General features: G+C 32.4%; 1 protein-coding gene and 1 pseudogene across 1 annotated transcript; both read left to right on the top strand.

The window, feature by feature from the left end:
- Positions 1-7,063: 7,063 nt before the first annotated feature.
- Positions 7,064-11,805, top strand: ASA1 (anthranilate synthase alpha subunit 1). The gene is made up of 11 exons (XM_021440027.2): positions 7,064-7,336; positions 7,841-8,025; positions 8,132-8,321; positions 9,046-9,197; positions 9,331-9,446; positions 9,538-9,784; positions 9,881-9,937; positions 10,061-10,213; positions 10,448-10,528; positions 10,882-10,968; positions 11,187-11,805. The coding sequence occupies exons 1-11, from the start codon at positions 7,186-7,188 to the stop codon at positions 11,508-11,510; spliced, it is 1,743 nt and encodes a 580-aa protein (XP_021295702.2). The 5' UTR covers positions 7,064-7,185; the 3' UTR covers positions 11,511-11,805.
- An 845-nt stretch (positions 11,806-12,650) lies between these two features.
- LOC110425565 (LRR receptor-like serine/threonine-protein kinase EFR pseudogene) lies at positions 12,651-15,992 on the top strand (annotated as a pseudogene).
- Positions 15,993-16,357: the final 365 nt, after the last annotated feature.

Raw genomic sequence — 16,357 nt, 5'->3', positions numbered from 1 at the left:
CTTAAATTATAATAACTTTCATTGAATTGTAAATAATGGATCTACAAAAGGAACTTTTAATGTATTTTATTGATGACTAGGGATCACTTGTGATTTAACTCAGGATAGATAGCAGCATAACTGTGCTGGATAGAATTTTAGTGTCTGGAATTTTTGTATTAAAGAAAAGTTTGGAAACCTGCCCACTTGGTCTTGGACCAAAGTTCTGCTTCATCAGGGTAACAGGGAATTTGGTCGTTCAGGTCAAAGGCTAAATAAAAATGGCCAGCCATGTGAAAGCGGGAGTGGATGTTGCTCATAAATAACTAACATGGTTGTATAGATCAATCAAAAGGAGTTTGGGTAGGGTTAGGTGTGACATTGCAGCTTCATAAATAGCTTTGAAAGGCCTAACATTTAAAAAAGAAGAAGTTATGGTCCGGATGTCTTGAGTTTGAATAAAAAAGATGAATACTCACACAAATAACAAATAATTAAAAAATATAAATAAAAACAATAATAAATAGTTTATAATTTATTTTCTATGTGAAATTCTCATTATATTCTTATTCAAGTTCGATTAGGAAAATTCTTAATTGAAACCGAACCGAATTAATTCTAATGATCGAATTATTTAAAAAATTAAACTAATCGAATAAAAAAAAAACGAATTCACTTTGATTTGATTTGGTTTATATTTACACACTCTTAAATATGATTGAAGTAAAAAAAAATACGAAATAGCTTATGTTTCAATCGCAAGTTTTTTTATTATCTTTTATGAGTTTAAAATCTAATATTGGATATGAATATATATATCTACCACGAGTTTGTTATGTTTTTTATAACTTATTTTACGTCAATTTGACAATTTTTTGAATTTTTTTAAAAAAATTATTACCGTTACATGCAACTTTTTGTTGTGTCATTATGGGTATTCTATATACAGTAACACCGTGGTCTTTTCTGTTATTTTCTCTGTCGACCTACCTTTTGTCTTTTCTCTGTCGACCTACCTTTTGTCTTGAAACCATACTCAAAATGTCAAATAAACATCCGGAGCAGATCAATGAAGGAGATCGTTGGTAAAATACAAAAAAGTAAGATAAACACATGACAAAAAAAGGCAATGAGGGGCCAATTGGCAGTACAAAAAGAAGAGGACAAGGGCCTAGGAAAGCGTACCAGGGAAACATATTTAGCCATTAAAAGGTACTATAGCTTTTGCTTATTTCTTCAAAAAAACTTACATAGTACTTTGAATCTTTAGTTAAAGATAAATTATTTAGTCCTTGATATCTGAAAAAATATTTGTTGGTTTTGGTTTAGTCAATTTTTAAAGAATAATTTGATCGATTCGATTATTTTCTATGGAAAAAAAATCGATTATTTTGGACTATTATATTATTATTCATATGTATTACGAAGAAACATAAACATAGTGCCCAAAATTTGTCTTTCATGTGATTTTGATTGGCCTTCCATTACTTATTCTATAGTTGACTCTTTGATGTCTATTTTTCATGTGGGAAACGTGAAATTAATTTTTAAATAATCATATAGTCAAAGGTATCAATTATCAAATATTTAGTGACCCTTGGACCCACCAAATCTAAGCATTATTCAGAGCCAACATTTTTTGATGTGTCTCTCACTTTCTAGCTTTCTATTTTTAAGGTCTTTCCTCTTTCATGTTTCTTTAATTATGTTAAACTTATCCTAATGATTTTAAATCCTGAATTTTGTATCACAGATTTTTAGAATACAAAAATATACTTGATCTTTTATTCATGATTTGATTACAAAAACAATATTAATAAAATTAATTGTGTGATTTCTATGTACTATAAGATCTTCATTCTCCTTATCTACGTCTATAAATAAATGAGATTCTCAATAATTTTAAATAGGGTAGAAGATTTAATCCCGCTTATTATAAGATTTAGAATTTTCGTTACATTATTAAGCTCAAATATAATATTGGAGTCCAATATTAATTGTGAGACTTAGCGTATTAGGATCTTTTTCTTCTTTTTTATGTCTCTCTAGTATATGAGATTCATAATATGTTTTAAACACGAGAGAAGATTTAATCTTATTTTAATAAAATGAGTTCTTCATTTTATTTATTTATAAGATTTAAAATTTCTTACGTAAGTTTATACTATTAAGTTCACATGTATTATCGGAGCTTAATTTACTTTATTATATTATATTATGGATTTTGATGTTGATGTTGATGTTGATATTGACTTTATGCTATGCATATACAGTCGTAAGAGTTTTTTATTTTTTAGTTTTGGCCACACGATTGTAAGAGTTTATGGGTAAGGAAGAAGGATGAAGATAAGGAATTCCTTCTTGTTGTGGCATTTCCAGTCTTGGTAGTTATGTAACCATCAATGCAAGAGAAGCAGCTAGCCTGGCAGGTCCATACCATGCAACACGGCCATACATTTATTAAATTTTGAATAAATAAAAAAAATTAAATAGTTTTTTTATTCAATTAATTGATTTTTTAAAACATTTTCTTAAACAAAGAAACATCATTAAACTAGGGTAAAATACATCTTTATATGTTGTAAAACACGACTTTTAAATAAAAATATTATTTTAATAATTATTTTATAAAAAATAACTATTTATAACTGAAAATATCATCATTGAATTATAATATAAAAGATAACTTTATATATTTGTAATGGTGTTTTTTAATTATTTTATAATTTTTGATTTAGAGGTATTTTTGTAATATGTCAATTTATCAAAAGACAACTTTTAATATAAAAAATTACTTATAATTTAATAATCCAATAATCACGTTACATGACATTTCGTTTCAATTGATAAGACTTTTAATAATTACAGTTTTTTATATGAAAAAATAAAATTTTTTATTGTAAAAATACACCAACATTGTGATGCGTGGAGATCGAAAGAGAAAAATAGACAAAGAAGGGGAAGAAAAAAGAATGAACCATTATGCTTTTCAATACCAGTTTGAAGAGAACACGAGGAAACAAAAGAAGGAGAAAATGGAAAAAAAAAGAAAAGAAAAACAATTAAAAAATTATACTTAGTTTAATTGGAATATTGTTAATTTTTTAAAAAAATTTCAGTTCAAAATTATGAGTTGTTTTTTTGAATTATTAATAAAATAATCTTGATTGAACTATTTATTTCTTTAAAATTTTTCCTTTTTTCATGGTTTTTTTAAAGTTGAAAAACGTTTAATAAAAAGATAATTAAATTAGATTTTGATACTTTTTTTTATTATTTGAGAGTAATTATGACTTTTCGTATTTGTAAATAATTATTAACTAATGATAACTAAAAGTCAAAGCGACCTAGTAATGCATTTAAAATAAGCAGATCAAAACATACTTTAAAGGTGTATTAAGGTTTTTTTTTGTTTTATTTTATCCCATTAAACTATGTATAAACATTAACAAGCAAAAAATAATTTGAAAAAATGTAATTCAATTCAATGCATATAAAATGAACATGTTGGCAATAGCTAAAGTTAGTACTTAATTAATGATGAAAGCAAAACTTAAGCCTAATATGATCTATTTATTAAATATAGATGTTTGTTCCTAACAAACATAATTGTCTGTTTCTAACGGATGCAATTGTCTTGGTTTTCCAATAACTGTTTGTACAAACATAATTCTCCGTCTAAACAGACAAAACCATCTGTCCGAACACACATCTATTGATAATTAAAAAAATAAAAATAATTTATTATTCAATTACCTCTACTTGCATCTCTCACAATTGAAGTGTCTTTAATTTAATTAATTTCAAGACCAATCAAGATTTTAAAAAGCCTAATCATCGTCAAATTCGTACTTTAACCCACTTTAATCTAACTATAATGAACTCATTCTTGTCTTTATATAAAAAACTTATTCATAAGATTTAAAATTTTATGTTGATATTGACCTTCTGCTGTGGACATACAGTTGTAAGAGATTTTTCTTCTTTTGTTGGCCACACGATTGTAAGAGTAAGAAAGAAGGATGAAGATAAGAATTTCCTTCTTGTTAGTTAGGGAACCATCAATGCAAGAGAAGCACATAACCTAGCAGGTCCATACCATGTAACTGGTCCATACATTAAACATGGTTAGTAGGTAAGCTAACTATTAAATTTTAGAGAAACAAAAAAAATTAAAAAAAGTTTTTTTAAAATTAAATTAAGCTAAAATACATTTTAGCATATTGCAAGATACGATTTTTTTTATATAAAAATATTATTTTAATAATTATCTTATGAAAAAAGTAACTATTCATATAATAAGATATCACCTTTATATTATAATAGTGGTTTTTTTAATTATCTGATAATTTTTGTATTATACTAAAAAAACATAATTTTTGATCTGGAAAATCGTTTATAATTCAATAATCACACTGTATGATGTACTTTTCACTTGATGTAACTTTTAATTAATCATAATTTTTCATTAACAATCTTTCATATGAAAAGATAGTGAGAGATAGACAAATAAGGGGGAGAAAAAGAAGGAATCATTATGCTTTTCGTTACTAGTGAGAAGAGAATGAGAAGAAAGGAAGGAAGGAGAAAATAGGGAAAAAAATGGAAAATAATTAAAAAATTATACCTAATTTAATTAGAATATTATTACTTATTTTTTAAAAATTCTTTTTCATTTCAAAATTATGAACTTTTTTAATTGTTAATAAAATAATCTTGATTAATCTATTTATTTCTTTTAATTTTTTCCCTTCTTCATCATTACGTGTTTTTTTTTAAATTGATAAACGATTAATAAAAAAGTATTTTTTTTTATTATTTCATTAAATTAGATTTGGATGTTTTTCAATTATTTGAAGATAATTATGACTTTTCATATTTGTAAATAACTATTGACTAAAGGCAACAAAAAGTCAAGAGACCTGACAATGTATTTTCATATTTTACCCCATTAAACTATGTATAAACATTAACAAGCAAATAACAATTTCAAAAAATTAATTCAATTCAATGCATAGAAAATGAACATGTTGACAATAGCTAAAGTTTGTACTGAATTAATAATAAAGTCTAAGAGTTAAGACTTATTAATTAGGATTTTATTTCTTCACAAGTTTAGCTTCTGTTAGCTACATCATTCCAATAACAAATGTCCATGTGGAATTTATCATCCAAAATTTTGAAAAGAGAGATTCTAATTTGATATATAATAAGTTTACATAAAAATTTTTAGTATGATATCCTTATATATATTATGTTAGAACACATGATTCGAAAATTGAAAATAATAGTAAATGGCTTTAAGACGTGTATCAATGTCATTATCATCTAAGGTTTTATTCATTTTCATTAATAGTGGATAAAAGGGTTATAAATGATAAATTTCGAAAATATAATAAAACCCAACGATTGACGATTTTACACTAACAAAATCAATTTATTTATAGATATAGATATTGTTTCTAACAAAGACAATTGTCTGTTTTTAACGAACACAATTGTCAATTTTCAATAATTACAACTATTCTTCTTTTATATTTGGCGATTGATTTTTCAATAGTTATGTGTATGGACATAATCATTTATCTAAGCAAACACAACTGTATGTTAGAATAAACATATCTACTAATAATTAAAAAAATAATAATTTATTATTTAATCACCTCTACTTGCATTTCCCATAAGCAAAGTACTTTTAATTTAATTAATGTCAAAATCGACCAAGATTTCAAAAAACCTAATCATCGTCAAATTTGTACTTTAATCCACTTTAATCTAAATTATTATGAACCCATTTTTCTCTTGATTTAAAAAACTCGTTTATTTATTTTCCATTTTCAATGTTGGATTGCATCCAACATTTATAATAACTTTAATTATAACCCTATAAAAAGTTAAATCCCATCTTTGGATAAATCCACGTACATTTAATTTAATTAAATATAATTATGTGTATGTATTTACCACTCATTATTTTATTATATTTTTAAGGCAATCACCTTTAAGGCAAGCCTTTCTGTTGAATGAAATAGAAACACGTGCCCTTTTCACCATTTCCGATGATTATTAAATTGATTAAAGGCAAACATAAAATAAAATCTCGGTTACTTTCACATCTTCCTTCCTTTCTTTTCATTCAATAACTCGGACAGATAATCATGCGTCAGTTTAAAATAATTATACATTATCACTTAATAATAAAATTTTATTTTATAAATATGTAAAAATAAAATTTTTAAATATTTTTAAAATTATAAATATTTGTTTTTAAGAATTTTTGACTTTTAAATTTATTTATTTACGAAATGATAATATTTAGTTTGTTAATATTGTAACCAAAATCTTAAATAATTTGACCATGAGTTTGAGAAGGTAAATCCCATATAATCAAAACTTTTGACATTCTTCTAATTTTATATAAATATCATATCATAAATAATTTTATTTAAGATATCAAAAAAGAAGTTTACAAAAAATTATAATTATAATAAAATAAGAGATGAATAGTTTCTTATATTATGAAAAATTAAAAAATAAATAATATTTTCATTCGATGAATTTGATTTAACGATTAATACACACATTCTTTACTTAAAAAAACCCGAATTTGAATCACTTATACGTTGTTGATACCTCAAAATCCATTCCAAAAACAATAAAAAAAAACTGATACAACGAAGGTATCTATACCTTGGTTCTTACCAAAATACATACCACATTTAATATTATGAATGTATCTAAATTTTTTTTACCATATTCATACAAAAAATAGGATAAAAAATTCATTCATTTTTTTCCTAATTTTGTTGGAAAATTATGGTAACTTTAGTAGGGTATTAAGTGTAATTTTCTCTTATTAAAAAAAGTTACCAAAGTAAAAATTTTAAATGATAAAAATGAAATAAAAGAAAAGCAAAACCATAAATTTCTTACCAAAATAAATAAATAAATTTCAAGTAAAATTGGGGAAATATACAAAAAGTACGAAAGTCAGAAAGGGTAAGACCGGAAATAAAAAATGTTGCTCTCTTCTCTTACATATACATGCAGCAGCTTATATAATTCTCTCTCAAACGCTTGTCTCTGCACAACTCATCAGCCCCTTTTCTTCGCTTTTTCTCACAGAAATTTAAGAGAGAATCCAGGTCGGTTGCCGGTGACTGAGAACTGTCAGTTTTAGTACGACGAGCTCGACATATTTAACCAATGGCAATGCAGAGTAGCCTCGCGTTCTCCCACCGACTGGTTCCTTCGAGCAACCGGCTTTCTCGGGTTCCGGTTATCCGCATGCCCCCGGCTCCAACTTGTATCCGGACTTCACTGAAATGCAGGAGCTCTCTGTCAAGCTCTTCTCTTGGTAAATTTTATGTTTTATTTTTTAAGATAAAGATATGTCCTTGTTTTCTTGTTTGGTTGCCGAGAAAGTGCGGGAACTTTGAAGAAATCTTGGGTGTGATTTGTTTGAATGAGGGAAATGATCGAAGTAAATGATGATAGTGAACTGTTTTATTAAGGATAAAGTAATGAGAAACTACGATAAATTTGATTCTTGTTTGATTATTTAATCATTTACTCTTGGTAAGCTTTTTCTTTATGAATTGCTCAGACAGTCAAGTAAATTTGATTTCTTTTCCCTTTGGTTACTGAGAAAATGAGGGAAAGAAGGATTGAAGTTCTTAAAATATTGTTTTTTTTCTTATTTTGTTTGATAGAATAAGGAACAATTTAAACAGATACATAGGCACAATGAATTGCCTTTTTTTTTTTCCCATTTTGGGGTGTAATTTTTATTGATTCAATTGTATTTTCGGCTCAATTGAAAGCGAAAAGGGACTCTTTTTTTCTTGGTATGTGTTTTCAGTTACTGATGAAACGAAGTTTGCTGAGGCAGCGAAGAAGGGAAATTTGGTGCCCCTTTACCGTTGCATTTTCTCTGATCAGCTGACTCCAGTGCTTGCATACCGGTGTTTGGTTAAAGAAGATGATAAGGATGCTCCAAGTTTTCTTTTTGAGTCAGTGGAGCCTGGTTCTCGGGTTACAAGTGTTGTAAGAGCTTTAACTATATACTCTTTTGTTTTTTTCTTTTCTTCTTCGAATTGCGGGGTTATATTTATCTTGTACTTTTGTTTGTTATTGGGTTTGATTGTATTAGGGCCGTTATAGTGTGGTTGGGGCTCAACCAACAATGGAAATTGTGGTGAAAGAAAACAAGGTTATGGTTATGGATCATGAGGAAGGATGTTTGACTGAGGACGTTGTTGAAGATCCGATGTTGATCCCAATGAGAATCTCGGAGAACTGGAAACCCCAACTTATTGATGATCTTCCTGATGCATTTTGTGGTGAGAATGATTGGTCTTTTGCATGTCTAATTGTCATAAATCTCTATTTGATATGTTTTCTAGTGACCTCCATGTGTTGATAGTTTGCGTTTCTCATCATTAATCCTTATTAAATACGGATCGATTGTGTGATTTTGTAAGAGGTTCAAATTCCGCGCCTTATTTGATCATTAGTTGAATGGTTGGTTCAAATTTCGTGCCTTTTTCGATCATTAGTGATGTTTCTTGATTGGTTAGTTCAAATTTTGTGCCTTATTTGATAATTAGTGATATTTCTTGATTGGTTGCTTTGATTTGCTATGCTCATATTAAGGAAAGTAGACTAATAAGTAGTCAACTGTTGGTCGGTAATTTAACGGCTGTTATTTATTGTTTATTGACACTGGCAGATGGATGCTTTGACATACAACTTTTGAGTGAATTCATTTCTACATTGGGAAAAAAGTGGACAAGTTTTCTCATTCTGGGTTGAATATAAAACACTGTAATAATTTCAGGTTTTGGAGTTTTTCAATGCCACCATGTCTTATCGTGTAGTCTTAACCTCTTAGTATCTAGAGTCTTAACCTCTTAGGTGCATAATTCTAGTAACATTCTCCTGTCCTAAGTACTTCGTTGTCATAATAGTGTAGGACAACTCTGATATCACGTCATTGTTGGTTGATTTGGTGTCTTTAAGAAATCTTTAAACTCACACTTTCTATTAAATTCCTGTGACATGTAGGTGGATGGATTGGTTATTTCTCATATGATACAGTTCGCTATGTAGAGAAGAAAAAGCTTCCATTCTCAAAGGCACCACAAGATGACAGAAACCTCCCAGACATGCATCTAGGGCTCTACAATGACGTGATTGTATTTGATCATGTGGAAAAGGTATTCCTTTACTCCAACAATTCATATTGTCTTGCATGGGATGCTGAGTACAAGATTTTAGCTCCAATTATCATTCTATCAGAAACATAGACAGTGTGATGGAGTAATATTGATATGTTCTTTTTATTTGCAGAAAGCATATGTAATTCACTGGGTGAGGCTTGATCGACACTCCTCTGTTGAAAAAGCTTACAGTATTGGAGTTGAGCACCTTGAGAATTTGGTGTCTAGAGTGCAGAATGTTGACCCGTGAGCAATAGTTGTATGGTAGCATTGATTTTGATTAAGTTCATATGCTTTTTAATTCTCTGACATCATTTTGTTCTGATTTTGTTCTTAGCCCAAAGCTATCTCCAGGTTCTATTGATTTACAAACTCACCATTTTGGCCCTTCTTTGAAGAAGTCAAATATGGAAAGTGAAGAATTTAAGAGGGCTGTACTACAGGCAAAAGAACATATTCTGGCAGGGGATATTTTCCAGATTGTATTAAGTCAACGTTTTGAACGGCGAACATTTGCTCTCCCCTTTGAAATATATAGAGCTTTGAGAGTTGTGAATCCAAGTCCATATATGGCTTACTTGCAAGTTAGTTTGTTCCTCTTTAAGTGCTTGTTTAGTTTTGAATCTGTGAATTATTCGGAAGTTGCATTGTGAATTTTGTTATTTTGCATGCTCTTTCAGGCTAGAGGATGTATATTAGTTGCTTCAAGTCCAGAAATTCTCACCAGGGTGAAGAAGGTAAACTTTTACAATTTCTTGATTGCTGAGTTTTCCATTGGCTGTCTCTTTTTACTGATTTAAAATCATCAAGCACTCTGCTTAGCTATTTGATGATCTGAATTTTTGTATTGGCATGAACAGAATAAGATTGTGAATAGGCCATTGGCTGGAACAGCAAGGAGAGGAAAGACACCTGCTGAAGATGAGCTAGTAGAAAAGCAGTTGCTAAGTAATGAAAAGGAATGTGCAGAACACATCATGCTTGTTGATTTGGGACGCAATGACGTTGGAAAGGTCATTCCATAGCGATTTTAATTCTGTATATCATGCCATGCATTTTTGGAGATTATTTTCTTGTGCTCTAGCTTTGTAGGGGTATTACATTAATTCCATTTTCTTCCTGTGCATGACAGATTTTCCTAATAAAGAAATCGAATTTTTCACTTTCACTTAAAACTTCATGTTTCCTCTTTTATTACCTTAGGAAGGCCAGGAGTCTAACTGGTTGTTTCTATATTATTGGTGTAGGTCTCCAAATATGGTTCTGTGAAGGTGGAGAAGCTGATGAATATTGAACGATATTCACATGTTATGCACATAAGCTCCACAGTAAGTATATATGCTTTTCGCATCTAAACATTTGTTGACTTCTTGTCATTATGTTAAAAGGCATTTTCGGACCGAAATTTCTTGGGATATATAGCATTATTTGATAATTTTATTGCATATCTAATAGGGGTGATTTAAGGATTTATGATGTCTTCCCAACTGCTGTCTAACTGATATATTCTGATACCAAAAATGAACTTGTGCATTCAAATATTTTAGAATGTTCTGATTAGTTATTTGCTTCATTTTGGTTTCTTAATGTCCCACAATCCAAGGAACTTGTTTTAAACATTCTTTTAGTAATGTGGCATACAATTAAATAATCTTTTCTTTTTTGAATTTAAATTATGCAGGTTACTGGGGAGTTGCATGATCATCTCAGTAGTTGGGATGCCCTGCGCGCTGCACTTCCTGTTGGAACTGTTAGTGGAGCACCAAAGGTTCAGTACTTCTTGTCCTTTACATGTTTTATGCAAATCCTGTTTTTTCAAACGAAAACCGAATGCTTTCAAGTTTGCCTTGAGCCTGGTGTTACAGTCCAGCCACCATTAAATAGGCACAAGTTGCACAGTCCTCTGGACTTCTTACAACTCATAGCTGCGTTGCTTACGTATTTCTTTCCCCCATAGCTTTGATCATGATTGGGACATTGATATAGGTGAAGGCCATGGAGCTAATTGATGAGCTTGAGGTGACCAGGCGAGGCCCTTACAGTGGAGGATTTGGGGGCGTCTCCTTTACTGGTGATTTGGATATTGCTTTGGCTCTCAGGACCATGGTATTCACAACTGGAACTCGCTACGACACAATGTACTCCTACAAAGATGCTGGTAGGCGCCAGGAATGGGTAGCTCATCTTCAAGCTGGCGCTGGTGTTGTGGCAGACAGTGATCCGGATGCTGAGCACCATGAATGCCAGAGCAAAGCCGCTGGCCTTGCTCGTTCCATTGACTTGGCAGAGTCTGCATTCATTAACAAATGATGCAAACTCTTTTTATCAACCATATGAGTTCTTCACCAACCATGTCGAGCTCAAGTTCTCTTTCTGCTTGTTAGAATTTGTCTGCAATATAGTTGCGCATCATTTTTTAGCAGCTACTTGAGTTGTTCACCAACCACGACCGGCTCAAGTTCTCTTTCTGCTGTTTAGGATCTGTCTGAAATACAGTTGCCTCACCTCGGAAGAGATGGTAACTAAAAATAGGAACCACAGGATGTAAATTATAACTTTTATATTAGTTTAAGTTTATAATAAAGTTATCTTTCAGACGATTAAACTTTGTCATCTCAGTGGCTATCCCTCCTGCTTTGCCCCTGTTGCCTGCTATCCTCTGACGCCTCCCCTAAGCAACAGCTTAATCACAAACCTTAATGCATTTAATTTATAAATGATTAATAGTTTATTAATTATGGCTAATCATTTTCTAGTTACTTCAAAGGTGACATTAAGGCCGAATACTGCCAAGGAAAGAGCTTCAAAGTTCAGACTCGTTTTGTCAACTCTAATTTTTGTTGTTTTGGCCAATCATTTTCTAGTTATTTCGAAGGTGACATTAAGGCAGAAGACTGCCAAGGAAAGCCGGTCAGAGTTCAGACTCCTTTTGTCAACTCCAATTTTTGTTGTTTTTGTCTTAACTACAATCACTTTAATGAGACAAATGAGGAATTTCCTACTGGCTTGATTGACGTGACTGCAATTTTGCTGGCATTTGTCCTACTACTGGCTTGATAAACGTGACTGCCGTTTTTTCAACTATTAGTTGTTCAATCCGAGCTGTGTTTCACATGAATTTTCTACCTCAAAATGTTTCCCAGTCGTGTTTTGCCATTTCTTGTGCATGGCATGGGGAGTGTTTTCTTGTAGTGAAGCTCTCTCCTGTTTGGGCGAAGACTCAGAAAGTCAATGTTATTCTTTCCAACCTTCTGATCTTCCATGTGAACCTCTCATGGATGAAATTTCCAGCTGGGGCAAACGAGTCGTTTTCAGCTATACTGCCAAGGCCTAGCCAACAAATTCTGAAGCCCTTTTTAGATGTAGGAGAATTGGGAGGACATGGACAGCAATTAAACCAGCTTGTTGCTCAATTCAATTCCTCTCCCAAGCTAATTTTCTTCAAAGAAAATGGGTACATCATGCTTAGGAAACATATGCCTTCTTGAGACTAACTTGCTTCTTGGCTTTGTTATTATACTCAGCTTATGTCTACCAGGATCCCTGAAATTTGCATTGGCCCTGGGGAATGAAACTGACAGAATAGCTTTGCTTTCTATAAAGGATCAGCTTGTTGGTGCTTATCCAGGAGCTCTCGATTCATGGAATGCTTCTCTCCACTTCTGTGAGTGGCAAAGTGTTACGTGTGGTCGTCGCCACCAGAGAGTCACTGCTCTGGACTTGGACGGCTTGAAACTAGGTGGGTCCTTATCTCCTTCGATTGGCAATTTAACCTTCCTCAGAAGAGTAAATCTGTCTGATAATAGATTGCAAGGTAACATACCTAAGGAAGTTGGCTACCTAGGGCGGTTGCGTGTTTTTGAGCTGTTTCGAAATAATCTCCATGGAAGAATCCCTGTGGAGCTTGCCAATTGCTCAAACCTCTTAACAATTCGTTTATCGCATAATAACCTCACTGGTGAACTTCCTTTCCAGTTGGGTGATTTGTCGAAACTCATCGTACTCTCCTTGGGTGACAACAATTTGGTTGGGGGTATTCCATCTTCTTTAGGAAACCTTTCGTCATTATCGAATCTCTCGCTTTCTTCTAATCATTTGGAGGGAAATATCCCTGATGCTCTGGGCGGGGCTGTAAACTTGAGAAAACTTCTTCTCGCAGGCAACAGCCTAACTGGTACTCTTCGTCTCTCAATTCACAATCTTTCTTCCTTGGAAATGATTGAGATGTCAATGAACAATTTCTCAGTGAGTCTTGAGGCTATAATAGGCCATCCTTTTCCAAATCTTCGATACTTCAGTATTGGAAGAAATCAATTAATAGGAACTATTCCAAGGTCGATATCTAATATGTCTAATCTGGAGATATTTGACATAGGTTGGAATGGTATCGACGGATCTGTTCCTAACAATTTGGGAAACCTCAAGAATCTTCAACAGTTCATGATTGCTGGTAACAACTTGGGAAATGGGAACATAGGAGACTTGGATTTTCTTTCTTCTTTGAGCAATTGTAGTCTATTACAAATATTGGATCTAGAGGTGAATCGATTAGGTGGCCCGTTGCCAGAATCCATAGGCAATTTATCAATCCAACTCAACATGCTTTTTATGGGATGGAATCAGATTTCAGGAAATATTCCTGAAGGGATTGGAAATCTCGTAAGCTTAACTCTTCTGCATTTGCCGAGAAATGCCTTGGTGGGGACCCTTCCAACTTCTATGGGGAAGCTTCGAAATCTTGAAAGATTGTTTCTCGGCTCGAATAATTTTTCAGGTGAAATCCCATCTTTCTTTGGCAATCTCTCTCATTTGTTCGAGCTTCAATTACATAATAATAGTTTTGAACAAAAAATTCCTCTTGCTCTTAGAAATTGCAAAAATATGCAAATCTTGCTTCTTTCGGAAAATACACTTAGTGGTAGTATACCAGATCAACTATTTGATGCTTTCACAAGTTTGATTATAGTTGACATGTCTAGCAACTTCTTGACCGGTCCTCTTTCATCAGATTTTAGTAATTTAAAGAACCTGGAAGAATTATTTGTTTATGAAAATAAATTATCTGGTGAAATTCCAAAGACATTTGGCCAGTGTTTTGGGTTAAGGTCACTTGATATGGCGGGAAACTTTTTCGAAGGTAACATTCCCTTATCTTTTGGTTTTTTGAAATCTCTTGAAACTTTAAATCTTTCCCGCAATAATTTGTTTGGCACCATACCACATGAACTAGAAAAACTTCCATATTTAAGCAATTTGAACATTTCTTTTAATCACTTGGAGGGTGAAGTTCCAAAAGAAGGAGTTTTCAATAAATCTAGTAGATTTTCAATTGTGGGAAATAAAAATCTCTGTGGAGGGATACCTGAAATAATGCTCCCAAAGTGCTTCGATCAGGAGTGTAAGAAAAAGGGAACTGCTCTATCGGACAAAGCCATCATTGTAATGATCCTTGGCATTCTAATTGCCTCTATTATGGTGGTGCTTCTTTTCGTTCATTGTTTCAGACAAAGGTCTGGAAAGAAGCTTATCCCTGCAGCTTTGTTTGGTGATAGCTACTTGCGGATATCCTACAAAGAGCTTCTGCAAGCAACTAGTGGTTTTGCATCTTCAAACTTGATTGGTGTGGGAAGTTTTGGCTCTGTGTACAAAGGATTTCTCCATCAACAAGAAAAACTTGTGGCAGTGAAGGTACTTAACCTTCAAAACCGTGGTGCTGCAAAGAGCTTCATGGCTGAATGCAGGGCTTTGGGGAAAGTTCGACATCGGAATCTTCTCAAAATTATAACTTCCTGCTCAAGCATTGATTACCAAGGCAATGATTTCAAGGCTTTAGTTTTCGAATTCATCCCTAATGGGAGTTTGGACAGTTGGCTTCATGACCAACATGAGTCAAGGTATTTGAACTTTGTTCAAAGGTTGGACATAGCCATAGATGTAGCCAATGCAATAGAGTACCTTCATCACAATTGCGAGGCGGTAATTGTCCACTGTGATCTAAAGCCTACCAATGTTCTTCTTGATGATGACATGGTTGCACATGTCAGTGATTTTGGATTGGCTAAGCTCCTGTCTAGTGACACAAACAATATGGGTAATGATCAAACAGGTTCTTCAATGATGAAAGGAACAATCGGTTATGTTCCCCCAGGTAAAATTTCATATCTCCTTTTGATTTTCAGTATCGTAATTGTAATTTAGCGAAATCTTACTTATTTTAAACTTTTTAATCTGTCCTTGCTATTATCATGTTAACAGCCATTAAACCTCCTATTTAATAACTTGCAAAATCACAAGAATAAGTTGCCAAATCTCAAGTCTCAACTATTAATTAGAGCCAAAAACATATGGTTGGCATTAAAAGAAATATTGAGTTTATAACAAATTGTTGCAGAATATGGCATGGGCGGGGCAGTGTCCCCAGAAGGTGATATTTACAGCTATGGGATTCTGCTCTTGGAAATGATCACCGGAAGGAGACCAACAGATGGTATGTTTCATGGCGGCTTAAGCCTTCACAATTTCTGTAAGATGGCACTACCTGAACGGTTGAAGGAGATTCTCGATTTTCGCTTGCTCGAACAAATTAGTGAAAACAAGGAGAGATTAACAAGTCAGTCAAAAATGGAGGGAGAGATCATGTTGGAGAGTTTGCTTTCTTTCACTAAAATAGGAGTTGCATGCTCTGCAGAGGCGCCTGGTGATAGAATGGCAATCAAAGATGCTATCACAGAACTGCATGCAACCAAGGCAAGTTTGCTTCGGAGCAGGATCCATGGAAGGGACAGGAAATAGGCAGCAGCCGCTGGTGAATCAGGATAAACATTTACTCAATGTTTTGTATCAATAATTGATATGTGAACTTTGCTTTGCTTGTCTTAAAATCGTTTAAACTAGGATTGTCTGCTACTCTGCTGAGATTTCAAAAGCCTTGGCTTTGGAAAGTGAAATTTATATTTATATTTGTCTGCTTTTATCCTTTTCTGAATCCTGAAGTCAATATTTTCTATTGGCTTAATTACAGAATGAAAGCGAATCGATTCCAAGCTTTGTCAAATAGGAAGAATCGACGCTGAGTAAAGTAGTAATGAATGAGCTTAAGGGAAATTTATATAATGATATTGGCTTCAATTTGCCCAACCTGCAACAATTTCCTTTGT

The sequence above is a fragment of the Theobroma umbraticum genome, unplaced genomic scaffold, assembly GCF_002168275.2.
Source record: "Theobroma umbraticum cultivar Fairchild unplaced genomic scaffold, ASM216827v3 scaffold_81.0, whole genome shotgun sequence".
Classification (NCBI taxonomy): domain Eukaryota; kingdom Viridiplantae; phylum Streptophyta; class Magnoliopsida; order Malvales; family Malvaceae; genus Theobroma; species Theobroma umbraticum.
The sequence above is the reverse complement of the archived record's forward strand: the minus strand, read 5'-3'. Positions and strand labels throughout refer to the sequence as shown.